We start from the raw sequence: 19,231 nt of genomic DNA, 5'->3' as shown, positions 1-19,231 counted from the left end.
TCATTTATCATCTTCCTTGAGCACATGCTTTATTTTAGTTATCTGATCAGACAGTATTCTTCCACAGAGACCTCTGCCTCCCTGAAATGCAGAAAGGACAATTCTGACTTAGTGAGCAAGCTACATGCCTCACTTACCTCATCTCTGAGCCTTGCTTTCATGACAGAATGGTGCATATTTTCATGGGCTTTCCCAGTGTTCATCACTGCAGTATCTCAAAGATTCATGGACATTTTCAACAATTTTTTCAAGGTAAAACTGAGACACTTATTAGCCTCATTTTGAAAACAGGAAACTAACCCTCAAAGACTAATATAAAACAATTGGGAACCCAATCTTGGATAGCCACAGCCTGCCTCCAATTTCATTTCATTTATTCAAAGTGCAGCCCACACTCGTGTGTAGCACCGGGAAGAACTCAACATTTCATCCTGTCATGTCCCAGCAGTTCGAGTAGCTTACCAGGAAACTAGTAAACATGTATGAAATGCTTGGGCTAAGTGAACCAAGCAATGCTGTACAGGAATTCAGTAGTAGAAGTAGGGGAAGAATCTTGCTGTCCAGACCAGCTTTCACTTGTCCTAGCCAAAAGATTATGCTTTCTCTACTGCACTTTATCTCCTTCAACTGTTGCAGCACACAAAGCAGGATTAGCACAGACAGCCTACATCACTACATGACTTTGCTTCATCCCCACAGAGGTAGAATATTTATGTCAGCTACTAATAAAACTACTGGGAAATAAAAGGGAAAAATACTGTTTCTTACTGGATAAAAAAAATATTTCTTTTACTTCTTTCCTAGATCGATTTTACTCTAACTGCCTTTGTACACACGTGTGCATAAACAGAAAGGGACCATTACAGTTTGAAAAGTCGGTGGGTAACTAACAGGTCACAACTCTGGTTGTCTTGCTCCCAAAGTACTTACACCAAAGTGTGTTCTGTTGTGCAAGTATTCTCCTGCCAGTGTAGCCAATTATAACATCTTTTTTTTAGGAGTCAAGCATACTTTTAAAGAGGTTTGGGGGGGGGGAGGGGGAGCTATTCAAAAATTTTTTTTTTTTTTTTAAATAAAAAAAACCCAGACTTTTTCTGAACACCTACTTTCCAGAGCCAGTTTCTCTTCTAAGGCCTAGCTGGAAACGTGAAGGCCAAGAGGCAGCCCTCCCAAGATGCTGAAGACAGGAGGCAGGAGTTGGAGCACACAGAAAACATCTCCTCTTTACACAGCTTTGCAAAGCTGATGTACTCAGCATAAAGCGAGGAAAGGGACTTTGGCAGACAGGAAGCCTGCAGCCTGCTTCCAACTTCAGAACAAAAGAATGCTTAATTACCTCTGCCACTGCCATGCTTATACCACTATCACACATTCCTGGTAATTAGCATCAAGGCGATTAGTAATGACAACAACAACAAATCTCAGTGGCAGCTCCATGGTGGAATCCCTGAAAAGCTAGCAAGGCACTCCTGAGCAATGACAGAGAGAATCACTGGAGCAAGCTAAAGCTCACAATCCTTTCTGCAGGCCTCAGGCTCCCAAAGACTTCACAAGAGCCACAGACCTTTGACATTCCTGAGGGATGAAAGTGTTTCACTTCAGATATTTTTGCCTTTGTGCCTGTCTGACACTGTGATGATTGCTCATGTCACTGGAACTATTCCTTATGGCAGTGGTATTGTCCCAACACCTTAAAGTATCTGCAGTTGTAGCCCGAGGTATGCTGTAGGCTGAATTAACTGGTCAGTTGCAGGACTTAAAACAACCATAAAGGCAGAATCATTCTCTTTCCCTTCCCAGAGGTGTCTCCCCACAAATACCTTATCAGTGTTCCACTTACTTTAATCCTGTGGACAAGGGGAGCAAAGAGAAACACAAAGAGCTCCACTGTGGCCATAGAGTTCTGGAAGAACCTCCTTCTGTTATTCTCCTCATCATCATTCATGGTGCTGTGGCGGGGATGCCCTGGTGATCCCTGGTTTTCAATCTGGTGGATAAAGGCGCTACTGCTTCCTCCCCAGCTGGAACCTCTGTCTCCTCCAAACCGGTCATTGCTGCAGTCCTGGGGGGCCTCCAGCAGCATCCAGTGAAGAGTGTGAAGAAGCTTTGTCTCAGCTACTCCAAGCTTATCCTGATGTCCTGGATGGAAAAACGCAACACAGTATCTCACAGGTTTTCCACTCATGATACTGTTGAGAATTTCAGAGCCACATAGGAAACTAACTGGCCGTCCAATTTCCTGATGCAATCTTGAAAGTTAAAGTTCTACCAGTAAAAGTATTAGCATTCTGTCAGGTTGTATTCGAAACCTCCTAATTCACGAGTCTCCATTTACTTCACAGTACTTGCAGTTCAATCCCTGAAATGTCAGTTGCATGGCAACTGCATGCATAGGCATACAGCAGTCTTAGAAGATGGTGGCTTGAAAACTTTGTCTGTTTGACTCTATCGAATAAAAACAAAACACAAGCAAGCGCTGCAAGCTGCTAGAACTGTGTCCTGTTAACATCCCCTACTAGCGTGCCTCATGATGCAAACTCCTGTTGAAATCAGAAGACTTGTGAAGTATGTTAGATTTGGACCTGGCCCTACCCTAACTGATTGATTGGCTTTTCTGCTGAGGATCCCAACTGACAATCAACTACTTTATTCTGGGGTGGGGGTGGCAGGTGGTGGTACTGAAGTTATTAAAAGTACCTGCTGCAATTGGGCACTGCACCATCTCTTGAAAGAAATGCATATTCCCATCCTTGTTAGGTGGCAAGACTTATGCAAAAGTTGGTTCTAGTAAGTTTGGAAAATAACTAGCAAAACATTATTGAACTAATTTGACTCTTATGCTCATGATTTCTAAGGCTAGCAGAAGTCCATTAACTTCACTGAGGAAGCTCTCCCAGTTTACCTGCTATAAATGAGAACAGATGAAGAGACGTAACCCACAGCATGAACTAATATATGGTTTAGAATTTGTTGTGTGGCACCCTGAGAATCAATCTGATGTTTTGACTGTTAACTTCAATAACAGGGAAAACCAAACTCAAATGAGCACTAACCTAGCTTGTTTCTGTTGGAGAGCAACGTTGCAGTGCAGTGCAGCACATGTGGGAGCGCAGCTTGGACTAGTTCCCAGCGAGAAATGCTCTGGATGGCTTCGGAGAGAGCTGGAGAAAGGCCATGCAGCTTGTTTTCTACTAAAACTCTTTCGAAAGACTTTAGGGAGCAAAAAAGAAAAAAAAAAAAGACACCATATATCTATTCCTGCACATGCCTTCCAGGACACACAACATGCTGCGTTAAAAACCTGTAATCTGTGTTTCCATTATATCATTCTTCAGGATATTTTTCCTAAAAGACAAAGACCATGGCTAAAGCTCACCAGACATATGAATGTACTTGACTAAGAAATAAATAGGTTGCTCAATATATTTTCTTTAACAAAAAGAATTAAAGCAGGTATCACACACACATAAATAAGTACCAAGATCAAGACAGACTTGCAGTTATGCTGGGTATTAATCTGACACACTAGTAATCCTGCTCAAAGTCACAAGAGCTAATGAAAGTCTACATCTGTGGACCTGAGAGCTCAGTACATCCCTCCCTCTCTCTCCCTCTCTCACACACACACACTCTTTTCTCTTTCAGTTAAGTGTAACATAAAGGGCAACCCATTAAAGAGGTACATGTGCCTTAGGAAGTGTTTTCACACCCTGCCACAAAAAATAATCAGTGCACAAAATTTGTTGGCAAGCCATAAAGTAGTAGTTTTGTGAACGCTTAAGAGAGCTGATGGCTTTAGTGGGTTCATTATTTTTGCCTTGAGCAACACAAAACAAGACTATCTGTCTTTGAAATCCCCAAGGAAGTTCTTTATTGCTAGTTGCTCCAACTGTTTCGATAAGCTCTTCCTCTGACCAGATACAAAGATCTCATTATAGGTCACAAAAGCACTTATGCTCCTGTACTGAAGTTCCTAAAGCTAAGAAACTGATAATGCATGTTCTTGCCATTCGTTAGCTTAGCCTCCTGGCTCCCTATTTGTTCACAAGCTGTTTCACCAATTTCATTAGGCTCAGGGCAAACAAGTAACTGTTGGCATTTGTGACCTAACGGATGCTTCAAATGCCCTCACTCCAGACTCATAAAGCTTATCCTTCAACACTAATCGTAAGATTTTTTTCCTGTAAAAAAATGTGGCACTGACAGAATTAGGCATAAATAGAAAGGAGGAAAGCAAGAAAGGCAGCAATCATAATCTAGTCCTCTTAAAAGACCAGCCACTCCAACACATGGAATATCAACCAGTCACATATTCTTCTGCATTCCCAAGCAGCTTTGCACATTTGTTCTTTCAAGTCATAGCCATGTCCACTGGTGTGGACAGACATGAGCCTCTCTGAGAAGCAGGATTTGCTAGTTCAAACATGGTGCTGCACTAATGTAGCTTTACAGCATCCCTGGAACAGCTGGCTCTGCTCTGGCCAGCTTGGAGGCAGAGCAATGTGCATTTGTCTGTATTTACAGCCTAAGACAGAAACTCCCCAAAAGCACCAGGCAAACAGAGAGTAAGGGAAGTGGGAACAGGCTGTACTGAGTGTGCCTATAGTGACTAAGCCTGTAGAAGCACAAACTGAACTTGAGGAAGCATTGACGAGAAGTGAGATCTGCCAATAAACATAACTCTGCAGAAAGTTGAACTCCCCACCTATTAGAAAACCCCAAGCTCCTGTCAGAAAACTCAATCAAGTTTCTTTATGGAGCAATGGCTGAAACTGGGGGCATTAACTATAACATGTGGGCAAAAAAGGCCAGCTTCACTGGGATTGGTCAAAAATAACAGGCCATGGATTAGGTTGCAGCAATGTATGTTTCTTGGCACCAGGAAGGAAAGCATTGGATGACATGGCTACCACAGAAAGGAAGCCCCAAATCACTCTTACAGTCAGAGATCTGTTGGGAACTACTGAGTGTCTGTACAGAAAGCCACCTCTTGTCCTTCATTCCTATTTGTTCAGGGAAACAAGGCTTCGCATATATATCCTTTAGAAATATAAGCAGTAACCCGAAAGGAACCCCATCTCCTCTTGGCTTCTGAGAGCAGGCTGTGAAGTCTGTTGAGGCAAGGGCATGGCGGACGCTCTGAAAGCCATGGGGGCGCAGAGGGAGGAAGTCAGGTGCTCATCGAAAGGTCCAGATATTCTGTCTGACTCAAGAATTAGAGTCATTAAACCATAATAGCATCCAACAGAGCATTCAAAGACAGAAGAGGTCTAGGGCAACTACTCCTAACAGAGTTACCTAACAAGAGGCAGAGCAAAGTAACAATATCTCTAGAAGCTAGGTAAGAGATGCAGGGTTAATGCATGACCTCAAACAGAGCCTGAGAAAACCAGTGAAAGATGTGATTTTTATTTATTTCTGTCAAAAGGAGACAAGCAGGGGTGCCACCTTCCACTCCTTACTTGCTGCTCCAGCCATACTTTCCCACCATCATCCTTGCGTTGGCTCTGGGGCTCACTGAAGCCCTCACTGAGCAGATTCAAGCCTCTACATGGGCTGAAATGACGCTCAGTATGAAAGTAAGTAATTTCTACCAGGTTAGTAAGTTGAAATAGCTCACCAAAGGGTCTGCCAAGCACCAGAACCAGCAATAACCTAAGCATTTAAAGAATGTATTTTCCCACCCTCAGTAGAAAAGCCAAACTATAGAAGATCACATTTTTCAGCACAGTGACAAAGTATTAAGTTTATTTTACAGGGGAGGGGAAAAACATCACTGAAAGCAGCATTTCTATTCTGAAGTAGAATAGAAGACACTGTCACTATGGCTTTCCATTAAAGGTCACATTTTCCAATACCTCAGTGGCATTAGAGAGCAAGTCCTCAAGGAACTTAAAGTTGTGGCTTACATTCTGAGTACTTTAGAAATTCAAGAGGATTACTTGCTTTTAAAATTAAGTTTGTATTCACCCAATATTTTGGGTTTGAGCCACATGCAGCTTTTCCTACAGGGTTAGCTAACAAATTCCTCTGTTCATTCCCAGCCTGAGCAGGAAGCTGAATAAGTTTCTTTAGCCCAGTTAGATTCTGGAACAGCATCTGTGATCACAAGCATCTGAGATAGAAATGCTGTACGTTGCCAGAAAAATCTTAACACAGAAGCCATATATGGAAACCATTAAGTGCCTCTGCATGCTAGAGGCACTAGCTGGTACAAAATTGCCACTATGTATGTACTAACAGCATGGGACCTGGTTGATATCAGTCCCCACACTGATAATGACTGTAAAGCAGCCCAACAGCAACATGCAGTTCCTTGGACAAGCGTTGTCATGGGATTTGCCCCAAGTTCTCCACAGAGATTCAGCTCACAGCAGTCTCTGCCTAGGCTAGACATTCAGGATGCAGGGCTATGAGTTAGCATTTGCTCCTCTAGAGAATCCCTTTGGGTCTGGAATGGCTCTACTCTTTGAAGATCTGCTACAGAGAATATACAGACATTAAGATGAAAAACCTAATTTTCACCCTGCATGACCTAAGCAACTACTGCTACAGCTGAGAGGCATTACATGCTTCAATGAAGTGGCTGAATGAGATTGTCTGAAGTAAGCTTCCTCTAAGTCAGTCAAAAAAAGGATATTGTAATATTATTGTAATGCCAAAGGAGGCTAAGGACCATCAGCCAAGGTGGCAGAGAGGAAAGTCAGTATCCTGCCTTGACTGGAGAAAGGTCCGTCCCTGCAGCAGTGCTACCCCTGCTCATGCTGGGTGGGTGGGTTTGTACATGCAAATACATGTGTGCACACGTGTTCAGCTCCCTCCAGGCCACTTACACTAGCATTTTTTTCTTTGAGCCTGGTGATGCCATCTGTTTGCACAGGGAATAGCAGTCTCTTCTGGCTGCCTTCCCACTGCTGCTGCTGCTGTTTTATCCTCCTCTCCACCACGAGCCACAGGGGCTGTCAAATACCTTGTGACCAGGGTCAGCCTGTATGTCACTTGCCTGCTGGAAAGGGAAGAAGTAGCTGCCTGAAGAAGCCTAGACAAGCTGTACAGAAGGAGAGAGCAGCTTCTAGCTCTGCCTTTGCCATAGGTCTCCTACACAGATTTGCTCAAGTCATATGATCTTCCTCTGCTTTAAGCCCAGGGGAGCTGTACCTGCCACAGACTGCATTAGGAAGCACGGAGGTCAGCAAGACCCCTGAATGCCCACTAGACAGACAAGACTTTGGTAAGCTCAAAGTCTCAACATCCCACCCTCTCAGGAATGCCAGATGACCTGGAGCCCTCATCCAGGGGAGTAACCCTTGGAGATATGGGTCAAGAAAAAAAGAAAGCAGTAAGCCACAGCAGGAGAATTCTCAAACTTCTGCCCCTTCTCCCATTCATTACCCCAATTCCAGGCACCTTGAGATCTGGCGATCAGCAAAGTGGGGTTGCGTGACATGCCCCTCTCATAGCTAGTCCTCTAGAACGTCTGTACTCTGTATAGAGCTGTCTCACCCAGGATTTCTCTGGATTATCCCATTACTCACAGCATTCTTCACATAACCCCCTTGTTTACCTTACTAACACTAGTACTGGAAAGCCCACCCTGTAGCTGTCTAAAACACCACCCACAGCTTCTATTTCTCCCCAAAATCTCAAAGAGGCCACATGTTGTTAATACAACTATTAGCTCACACGAAGTGTGGCCATTCTTCTCCAGATGTGAATTCCACAGATATACTTTCCCTTTAGTGCATTAAAACCAAAACACCCTCCCCGCCACCCCTCAAAATCCCAGTGCTTCCTGTATGTTTCCCTCTCTGCTACTGAGCTGTTGTACAAGAGGATCTCAGAGACACAAACTTAGATGTCCTCACTCATAAAAAGGAGAAGAATTGTAAATACACACACAAACCAAGAGCCAGTAGTGCTTCTTGATTCATTTCTGGGATGGAAGAGCACTGCCTTGCACTTCTACCATAATGCAGCCTGTGCTCTGGTGGAAAGTAGAAAACTAAGTCAATTTTCCAAACCAGCCTGAAGCACAGAAGGGCAGCATTGTCAGCCTTGGGAAGGTCCTCTCTGACTAAAGAGGAGTTTCTAGCAAGATCTAAAACATTAACAGTTAATCTAGGGGTTCAGAGTACAAGGGACATTAAGACTTCCTGGTTTAGCAAAACATTGTTATTGTAAACCAGCAAGCCAGACAACTAAATGTAGTAGGTGACATGGCATCTGTGTTTCATTATTTGTCAAGAGTTTTATTCACAGATTCCTGTGCCCCAAAGCTCAACTGCTTTCTTCAACTATATCCACCAATTGGATAAAAATAAAGACCACTTCTCTTTTCAAGCCTCCTCCCCCTCACACACACATTATCCTTTATTCATTCGTGACAGCAAAACGCATTACTACATTTGGGGTGGTGGGAAGAGTCAGCTTTAAATTTGCAGGTTTCTCCAGAAAGCATTTGAGTTCTTCTATACCCAATACAGTCAGTGTATAAGCTAAAAACACACACTTGAGTCCTTCCCTCCACCCTATGAAAAGGATTAGCTCTGTCTACCCCTCCTACATTTCTGTAAAGTCACTTACAGATTTGATTCATGCACTTTAGAAAAGGCATAATGTTAGGACAGCAGACCTTCAGAACAGGGAAAAGGAAGGAAGTTAAAACTATACAGAGGCACAGGAGCATTTAGATAGAGCAAGAAAATGAGGGAAGGGGAGGGAAAAGACTTTTAGATTTTTTAACTTCTGGGATAAGATCTGTATTCATAGATCAATTTAAGTCAGTGCAACTGTTCAGGTAAGGAAAAAGCCAAGGGGATAGGTTTTACTTAAGTATTAAAAACTATGAAGTGTACGGTGATACCTCTGGATTCTCCCCCTCCCCCCCCAATCTTGTCAAGTTAAATAAAGCTCAGATAACCAATGCAATCTGCTGTTACAGATCAGACACTATACTTACTGAATCTAGGCCTCATGCATCTACTTTTTCAATGAGCAATATTAGCAAATTCTACTGCAGCAACTTTAGAGATAAGAATAACAAAAGAATACTGCACAGTGTTGTTGCATGCATTATCAGACAACTAACAGCCTATAGACATGCCTAAAAGCATTCTGGCCAGAACTTTTTAAAAGAAGAGATCACAACATGCACAGTGTTTTTAAGCACGTTATTCAATACAGCAATGTTAGATAATCGGCTTGATGCTTCAAGAAGCAAGCTGACTACATGTCAAGTTCCATAAACTTTCTCACCCACATGCACAGCACTGATACTCCAGAGGATAACACGGAAGGAGTTGATGTGGACAGACATTCCTGTGCTGTGCCAAGGATAGGAAATGGACGAGCAAAAGAAAGTGGCAGATATAACAGCTCAGGCTGCATCCCATCAATTACTCAAAATTAAGCTCCACCTTTGGAGGTTTTCTATCATAATTAACGATTATGTTAAGAACTGGAATAGAATCAAGTTCTCCTTCATCCAAGTGCCAAGTGGATTGGATTTTCATGCAAATTAGTTAAGATTGCAGATATAAATGTGGGATTTTGATGCAAGAGCTATACATAACTGAAAAGGGCCTTTAGCAATTTCAAGTCTCTTTTCCAAGTGTGGATACAGTCTCTGTGTATTTGTCATAAATAGGTTTGATAACTTTTTCTCCCTTCTCCTTATTTCCTTAAACACTAAGTGCCCCCTCCCTTTATGTATTAGGGTTTTACCAAAGCATGACACTGCAGACCTCAGGTCACAAAGATGTGATTGGTGTTAAATGAAAATGCTGAGCTCACCAGTGCCCAAACTGTGACACTTCAACACTGCAAGTGAGGCTTTGTGCCAAGCCTACAGAATGTAACTATGCAGCTGCAACTCTGCTGGCACAAAGGCAGCTGGGTAATCCAAGGCAACCAGCTGGAGGAGGGAAGCAAGCCCCCAGGCCTTGGAGGCAGGTGTTTCTGCACTGTCCTGGCACTAGCCATAGGCCCACCCAGCACCAACAGCCCCCTTCTTCCCAAGGGTTTTAGAGCTCTTTTTCCTCCAGCTAAAGTAAGTGATTTATGTTGTCTTACAACTTTTTATGCCTAGCAAATTCTGATACATGTTTACAAGATAAAGGTACCTTTAGAGTTACACTGTGGGGACAGAGCAAGAGCTGCTACTAATACAGCATAGCATTAAGCACAAGAATGTCACGGATGCTTAGACAGCTACATCAAGGTGGACCCATGCAGAAGGAAGCTCTGTCCCTCTACTCAACAGTAACACTATCTCACAGGTGGGGCCACAGCCCCAGAACACCGGTAGGTCAAGGCACAGCTCCTGCACATTCCTGAGGCTCCTGGAAGGATATGAGGCAACAAGCTCCATTTTGTATCCCCTGTACAACCAGGAGCTGTCAACAGTATAACCAGTGATGATGTTCTGAGCTCTACAGGGCAGAATTGCCATGCATTTTACCCACCAACACACTGAGACAGCCTGCTTCTGTCAGTATTTGCCATCTAGCAATAACCCTGAAAAATTTATACCTTTCTCAGAAGAAAATTAGTCAGCAGTAGTTAAGGCTTCTCTAGCTTAACATCTTATGAAAAAGGAGTCAGAAAATTGCTGCGGAGAAACCTAGTTACTTTAAACTATTAAGATACACGTCCAGACAGCATTTTTCCACTCCGTCAGGTTTGGCTGCAATTACTTAATGTACTTTAAGTCATCCAAAGATCAGCAACAGTTCAAGAAATTTTAAAGTTCCCTAGATACCCATGTAATTCAAATTTGCTGAATGTCCTCCTTTTCTACTCCTTTAGAGACTAGATTTTGAAGTTTCATTCTGAACAGTTAGAAATAAAGAGTTGCAATATCTGCATAATAAACTCTTTAATTACGCTGTTAAGATACAGTATCCTCTGTTTTCTGATAGAAGAGGTATTTTTGTCTTGCACAATAGGAAAAAAACCACAGTTTAAAGCCTACTGTTAGAAACTTATATTTTCAGTCTTGAATTCTGAAAAGTTCCACTAGTCACAGACTAAAGCCACACTCATCTCATCTGAAATTAAGTATACATATGATGGACTGCAAATCTAGACCCAAGTTGCCTTAGCTCACTCTCACCACACCATTCTTTGCTGTGCCAGTTAAACCACTAATATTCAAGTCTATTTTTGTTGTGTCTAGAGATGTATACAATATCCAAATTCTCTAGATGGAGAAAGTTTCCAAGTCCTTCACATGATAAAAGTAACGAATGAAGCTGAATGGACTAACTCTACTTCTCATGTAAGCTGAAAAGCCTGCTGATCAGCCACTACAGTTGGATAAACTGCATGGAATGTTACTCATTAATATGAGTTGAAAGAGACAAACATGTACATACCACACAGGAAGCTTCATACTGTTTCCCCAACTTAGGTCTTAAAAATGCACTGAAAGAGAAAAACAAACATGTTAGAGACCTGGTACTTAAAGTATGGATTTTGTTCAGTTATTTTGGGGATCTTTCACATGTCACAAGGTTGGAAAATAGCTGAAGAACTCCATGTAAAGAAAGACATTATCTCAAAATAAGTCACAGACACCTGTTGCTTGCATCTGGCAAAATACCATTACCTTTTCTGGAAGACAGAAGTACCCACATTAGTATGCCAAGAGGTAGTTTATCCATGGGGAACAGGACATTTCTTGAAAGTAGATTAAGTCTTCCATTAGACAGGTTTTCAGCCATTTTACTTCAGCAATTGGTTTTTCATAGCACTGTTTAAAATGTGTTAAATATTACTGATCTTTTGCTTGCCTGTATTTTGAGCTAGGGATCCATTTGCCAGTTGTGTATTAAGTGTTTTCCTCTACAACTGCTGACCTGGAAGGTTTGTGATGAAATGCAGGCCTCTGCCCTGTAGCTATAGAACACCCACCTTTGCTGTTATTCTCCTCTGAAGAAAATCAGAGAATAACGAGATTAATCAGGTCACCATTTAACAGCATTTTTCTCAGAGGTCATGGAAACCAGTCAGAATAAAGGGATTTTGCAACTGAGGCCTTAAGTTAAAGCCACAACCTTCAAACATCCTGATCTCCCCCCACAATCCTGAAAGGTTTTCAGCCTAGAATTCTCTTAAGACAAGAAACAGCCAGGAATCGGAAGGAACATAAAGCCCAACCATACATTCAGCCTGCCCCTCACACATCATTACTCTCCAATCCAATGAAATAGGGTGATGCTTTGACGTATCTGTTTGCAGGCTGACCTCTCAAAGCATAGATTACACTTCCAGAACTGTTGCAAATATGATACGAGCAAAGCTGCAAGTCTGGTGCAGCACTGTGGAATACTGTTTCTGGTGCCAGAGCTCCAACTGATTTAAATAGGATTGAAGTGCAGGGCGGGGGGGGAGGGAGAGAGGGCAGGGAGGAGGGGAGAAGTACATAGACGCACAAATATACGAATGTTTTAAAGTCAAATCAAAAAGCTATCTGGGTCTGCCACTGGGTTAAGTGATCTCCAGTCCTCCCCCCACCACAGATGCACACAAATTGCTCTATACTGAGCACAGAGAGAACAGCTTATTTCATGCCTTCATGTTACAGCTGCAACAGCCACTTCTTCCCCACCACTGGGCAGCAGCTGGCCTGCCCTCCCTCCCCCCTTCCACTGCCCTGTTGCAGCTGCATCCCAAGCACCCAGGGCTCGCTGCTCTCACCTGGTTTGCCTCCATAGGAAGGTCTGGATGGGCAGAGGGATGCCACGGCCACTCTCCTGCTCCTGGCCCTCTGAGCTTTTCCTTTTCACCATGTTGCTGATGACAGCTGCTGCTGTGAGCCAGTCTTAGCAGAGATACCAGCTGGGGTCTCCCATAGCTGCCTCTCTGCTCTCTGTAACTCTTCACCCGCTTCCCTCCATCCTCTGCAGTCCACCTCCTCCCTCCCCTCTTGCACCTCCTTTAGCTCTGCTGGTGCAAAATGGCTGCAGAAGGCAGGGAGGAAATTAGGGGAGCGAAGATGTCCGCGTCCCTCTGCTTCCTCCCTGCCTTCAGCACCTCCCTCTGTGGACAGCTCCCAGCGCCGAGCGCCGCGCCGGCAGGCGGTGACAGGAAGGGCGGGCGGGTGGCGCGCGGGGGGAGGGAGCAGGCACCACCCCGGCCCGCCGCCCCCGGGCCCGCCGGCAGCGACTCCCTCCGCGCCAAACTGCCTGCGAGAGCCGGGAGCTTCTCCTCCCGCCGGCCCCCGCAGCAACAGGGCTCCTCCCGCGGCCCCCTCCCGCCGACACGGCACGCGCCGCCGGAAAGTTTCAAGGCAACGCCAACCTGCAGCAAGGGGAAGATGCGGAGCAGCTGAGGACGCATGGGTTCAGGGAAGCGTCTCTCCTCTTGTTCCTCACGCCTTTCTGCTCCCATGCCATTCACCGCAGGATCTGAGAATTCAGATGGGCTGCCCCTGCGGCTCAGACAGAGTCTGACCAAGTTCCACCCCAACCACCACGGGGCAGACTTGAAAGAGGGCTTTTTTGGGGGTCAGGGGGAGGAAAGTTTGTTAGCAGTTTAAGGTCAAGTTGCCTTCCCTGTGTCTACAGAGGCAGGAGCCCTTGAAGTGTCTGATACATCATGGGACAAGACAAGAGATACCCACTTATGTCAAAAAGTAGGGATATAAGGGGAGCAAGTAATAAACCCAAAAGCAAATGATTCACTTGAGCATGTTCCTCTCAGAAAGTGAAGGTGGGTGGTAGGAGCATGGGAAACTGAGTGAAGTTAGTTCTGTTAACTAAAACCTAAGCAATGTTTATAGCCAAAAGTTTAGGAATTAAAAAGCAAAACAAAAAACAGAAAACTCCACTAACCTGAGTGCTGAAATGCTAGATCAGTTTGCTTTTTTTGCTAGGAGTAACTTTCTACTGCTGTACAAATATAAAGTCTGTTTAGTCCCAGGATTAGCTTGCTCAGACAGAAAAGTTTTTTTCAAGTATTATTTTCTTCCCTCCAATTGAGTTAGGCCAGATAGAAGTAATTTTTTTTTCTTAAAATTTTATAGGACTCGCTACAGAGAGGAAAAAATAGTTAAAAAACAAATTAGTTCTAAGTGCAAGGTATGTATTAAAGAAGTTTTCCTACTCCACATCCCCTGAATGGATCCAGGACTTATAGAAGACTCTTTGACTAGAAAGTGAATTTGAGTTTTAATTCCTGTCAGGATGCCTCTTTACAGTCGAAAGTGAAACAGTGCAGTAGGACTGGTAAGTACATTTTTAAATAATTGCTTTTTCCAGTCCTGTAATGTTATGTGGTTTGAATAAAGCATGATCTCCCTGTTAGCTGTAAATACAAAGTCTAATTTTAATTTGAGTTTTAGTAACTACCAAGCAATGAGAATCACTCTACCAAAAAAGAATATGAAGACAAGAGGTTTTAGTTATATTTGCAATTAAAAAGAAAAAATCCCCACAGATCTGGTTAAGGTCTCAAGTACAATGTCACCTTCTCCCTCATGAAGGGTCACAATACACATAAGTAGAATGCATAGCATCTACTGGGCCCCACAGTTAACATGATCATCAAGCCCCAGCTAAACCCTTCCAGGCTACAGATGGTACACATGGATGTTACTTGAAATGTCATGCAGGCTTACCCTCAAAACTAGCACCATCAGGCATTTAAGTCAGTTCTAATATTGAACTGGATCGACTTTAAGACACTTGGATTCTCTCAGTAACTGGTAAGCACATTTAAGGCTTGTTATTTTAATGGGCATCTCTCCTTATTCCTGCACTCAAGAAGTAATCATTTACAATACCCTCCAGTTTGATGCTCTGAACCAAAGCTCCCATCCTGTGCTACCCAAAACAAAGCAGATGTGGCAAAAAGAGCGCTGCAGCTTAGTCACAGACTACAGCTGAAAGATCTCATACAGATTCTACGGACCAATAGGGACACCCAGAGACACTCACCAGGGTTAGTGGAGGCCAGCTGCTTATGGGTAAGCCAACAGGAACCACAAACACAAAGCTCCACAATAAACAAGTTCCATTAAAAAAAAACCCAACACTATTTAATTGGTTTCAAACCCATCCAGTCAGTCAGCACTGCGACCTCTGAAAGGAGGTAGTTGCAGGAAGAAGAGTTCAGCAGCTCACTAGCAAACATTCACCAAGCCTCAGAAGGGGACTCCAAATGTCCTTTTTTCTGTCAGAGCAGGACCAGGCCTGTTTGGCCAGTGCGCTTTGGCTCCACAACTTTTAGCATTTAGTGTTAGTTCGTGCCCAGAAAGTGGGAGGACAATATATTAATACATCTACCTGGCTTTCTGTTACATCCTTGAAGGAATCTTTAGGAGCAGACAGCTTTGAAGTACAGTATTTTCCTCATTCTTCCTTTAGGCATAGCCAGCAATCTGTGCTGTCACATGACCAGCAGCAAGCCAAGCTCAGGTAGCCCAACACACACCTTTGGGGAAGGAACAACACAGCCAGGGCCAGACAAGATTCAGCTGTATGCTGGGAACAACTCTGCTCACCTCAATTGTTCTGGCAGCAAGAAGGGCCAAACCTGCCTGGCTTTGTCAGCAGGGCAGATCCAGACTTCTTTTAGTTTGCAGCTGTAACAAATACATACAGGGTATCAATTAATCTAACTGATTCAAAGCCAACAATGGCTTTTTCCAAATAAGCTCCTTGCACCACAGTAATTTTTAAAGACTGCCTATGAAAACAAGTAGATTAAAGAGGAAAATGTATGTTTTACACGTAAAAATGGAGAAGGAAAGTAAAAGCAAGACTAGAAGGAGGAAACACTTATCAAGTGTAAGTTGGTGCAACTTGCTGATACTGCTAGTATACTCCAGCTGGAGCATCAATGTAAACAGTCAATATTGGTACTATTAGACAAAACTTGTCATTCTGAGGCCAGAAAACCACTCTCCAGACTGTCATGAGAGGACACCCAAGACTATTTGTACTGAGATTTGAGGTTAAAACAATCAAACAACCTTCCCCCCCCCCCAACACACCACATAGATCAAAGAACATACCAACAGCTGGCACTGCTCTAAGCCTCTATGTTACAGAGGCACAGGTTTTTCCAGTCTAGCCAGACTGTGACCAGCACTAGACCAAGGAAGTAGTAAAGCTGATTTATTTTAGTTTGACAGTGGCTAAAGGCTAATTTTGTTCTTGCCTTGTTTTGGTGATACCCCATTTGTGGAGCATGCAAAGCTAAGGTAACCTGCTACTTGCATAAGTGAACCAGCCTAAACCTTGAGAATGGCACATAAAGAAGAGGGACCTATAGCCTGGAACATTTTACTTATTTATACACTGGACCTTCTGTTTGCAGCAGAGGCTGTCAGATTTGCAGTCACCATTTGATTGTACCTAAATATTAACACTAAAACGGTGTTGCAAAGAGAAAGGCTACGAACCAGCCTCTTGATTTCTTAAGTTCTTCTTTAATATTGTATATATGCCTTTCGTTTGGAAAAAAAAGGAACAAAAACAGGAAAGCACAACATATAATATGCTTGATAAAATTTTCAGAGAGACCTCTGTTTCAAGAGCATACTGTGAGATAGTTTTTCTCACGGGTGCTGCTTTGCAGGTTAGACATGCCAGAAAATCAGGACAAGTGACAAGCAGTTGCTATGACACCTACTTGCACAGCCATAGCAGTCAGGATCAACCTGCCTAATTTCTTGAAGCATAAGAAATGCAAGTAGCTGGCTCATGATTAGAGTAAAATGAGCAAACACAGCAGCTGCATCTCAGAGGTCTTGTAACAGTACACTGATGGGTACACAGCATCCTTGCAAGATACTATTGCTGGACTGGTGCTTTCAATTCTGTCTTGGTGATGCCATGTAGACCCTTCACCTTTCCAGTTCCTTTCGGCTCTGCGATTATCCTGGCTTCAGGACATGCAGAAGTTGTTCATACATCCGACTGCATTTTTCCAAGAGGCTATTAAATGTCCCACTTCCTTCTAAGCTTGTAGATTCACCAATGAGACAGAAAGCTCTTCTTTGAATTCCAGCCTCTTCGTGTCCCTCCCCACCCCCATTAACTCCACACTGGACAGTCAAATTGTTCCCTCGCTTCAGGCCTCCCAGAAAGATGAGCAGTCACCTGGAAATCTGGACAGACTGGCTGCAGCAGCTGACTCTGCAAAGCTGTTCCCCACTCCATCTCCACACCCTTCCCAGGAAGGGATGTAGCATCAGAGACTCAGAAAACAGGGATGGCTACAGCTGCCTGAATGAAAACTGGGCTGACAGAGGAAAATCTGGACTAGGGCAGCAGCGAGAACAAGCAGATGACCTTAACTTGATCTTCACGTAAAATCATTTTCCCTGAGCAAAATGGTAGGTTATCAGAGCTGTGTTAGGCTTGTGCCTTGTAATGCTCCCCAGATAACCACCAAGTCTGATATAAATGGCTAAGGCAGTGGGAGAAAGGAACAGAAGAAATCATAATTATGATCTCTTTATAGATGAGAGAAAGCAAGCAAATTCCAAGGAACTCATAGTAGGCAACAGCAAGGTGTCCTAAAGATTCATCTATGTTCTGTTTACTAGGCTACACTGGCATCTTGGGCTGCCATAGAAGCTCAGGTCTGTTTGCTCATGCACGCACACACACACAACAGTGCAAGAAGTCGCTACTTCCAGGAAGCAGGCACAGGGAAGAGCTGAGACGGTATCATTTGCTCCATTCTACTCCAACAAGTCCCCACCCACCCAAGTGCTTGGCACAAAAGATTCCCATGATACTATTTTCCCATTTTTTGCTCTCACTACAGGCAGCAGCTGTCTGACATCCACCTGAATCACATGACTCTAGCTGGTTATTGCTTCTGGCACTGCACAGTCACATTTACACATCCAACAACACAATAGGATTGAGTCTTGGCCCTGAACAGTCAAAGCTGGCAGTAAGCAAGCCACAGATTGGGAACACTGAGAACTGGAGCAGAAAACCCTACACAGCATACAGGAGTGTCCAGAACAGGCAAGCACTCTAAACCTTACTGCCTTGATCTTATTTTCACCCTGATACTCTCCAAGCCAAGAGCTTGTGTGACAGGGATCTAAAGTACTCACACCTTTACTTTACTTTTAATTCTCTTTGTTGGGAAAGAACCAGGATCCAAACTCTCAGTGTCTTAAGCCTTTGTATTACGAGACAGCCTTCCCGCAAGCAAAGCTTAAATAGCTCCAGCTGTACACCAAACCATACACCACTAAGTAGCTACAGCTGTACACCAACCTTTTTCTCCACACTCTTGAGACAAACAGACACAGAAAGTTAGCACTGATGGATGCCACTCATTTTATCCTGTTTTCAGAAAGGTCTGTCAGGTAGTAGCAAAAGTCATTTTTTCATTTATCCATCACTTTCTAGGATGCCTTTTCTGGACCTTATAAAAAACTACATGCAAATAGGGCAAGAAAGTCAGCAAAGAGCGGGCTTTCTGTGTTGTCTATGCAATTGTTAACAACAGTGTAAAGAGAAGGTCAAAAGCTACTGTTTTACTGTGGCAGCATTATTTGGCCTCTGCATAGGGCAGTTTAAAAAACAACAAATAAAAGGTTGATTCTCTCCTTTCCCTCTCAGGTGTTTCATAGAAAAATAAAAAAAAATCTAGGAAAAGCTCCATATTTTCTTTAAGGGCTTTTAAAATCAGCATGAAAACATTTTGGCTAAAATTCTTCAGATGTCTCATTCACAGCTCTTCTTGCCAGTTTTGCTCAAATATAACACAATTATGTCTTCAGAAACAAAGATAAACAAACCCCTAGAATTATGCAATGGCCTAAGTTTGCTGCTACTGCTGTATGAATTTGGGCTAGTGCAAGACTAGTCTAACTGGATCATAAGGACAGTCAGATGTTTAATATCTTAGGCCACACAGTGCTAGAGTAAGTAGGACTATCTAGTACTCATGCATCAAAAGAAATCTATTTTCCAATGACAGTGGCCCAAAATTAAGCACCCCCCCCAAAAAAAAACCCATACTCCGCAGTCACTGCAGAAGGAGAGTTATCACCTTTGTGTACACTCCAGCAACTAATCACATTCACAGAATCACTTAATCACAATGAAATACAAAATAGACAGGACCTTTCTAAATAGGTTATGCGCCAACCAGATAAGGTGAGGGGCTGCAACAAAATCCTGGGGACGACAGAGGTCTCTGATGAAACTTGGGGGTGGGGAGGGAGGAAGCTTTCACTGTCAAAGCAGAACAT

General features: G+C 43.4%; 1 protein-coding gene across 10 annotated transcripts in view; it reads right to left on the bottom strand.

Annotated features, from left to right (window-relative positions):
* Positions 1-12,955, bottom strand: part of UNC80 (unc-80 homolog, NALCN channel complex subunit) — a 140,711-nt gene extending 127,756 nt beyond the window's left edge. For 7 of the 10 annotated variants that reach the window (XM_026117546.2, XM_026117613.2, XM_064515324.1 and 4 more), the window contains exons 1-4: positions 12,700-12,954; positions 11,376-11,424; positions 3,054-3,210; positions 1,841-2,139 (exon numbers count right to left, since the gene is read on the bottom strand). In XM_026117546.2, coding sequence (XP_025973331.1) covers positions 1,841-2,139; positions 3,054-3,210; positions 11,376-11,424; positions 12,700-12,791 — 597 coding nt within the window. In that variant the 5' untranslated portion in view covers positions 12,792-12,954. Of the gene's footprint in view, positions 1-1,840; positions 2,140-3,053; positions 3,211-11,375; positions 11,425-12,699 lie in introns of all 10 variants that reach the window. The other 3 variants (XM_026117143.2, XM_026117300.2, XM_026117382.2) reach the window with 1 other exon arrangement.
* Positions 12,956-19,231: the final 6,276 nt, after the last annotated feature.

The sequence above is a fragment of the Dromaius novaehollandiae genome, chromosome 7, assembly GCF_036370855.1.
Source record: "Dromaius novaehollandiae isolate bDroNov1 chromosome 7, bDroNov1.hap1, whole genome shotgun sequence".
NCBI classification, from domain to species: Eukaryota; Metazoa; Chordata; class Aves; order Casuariiformes; family Dromaiidae; genus Dromaius; species Dromaius novaehollandiae.
This window is presented reverse-complemented; position numbering and strand designations above follow the sequence as displayed.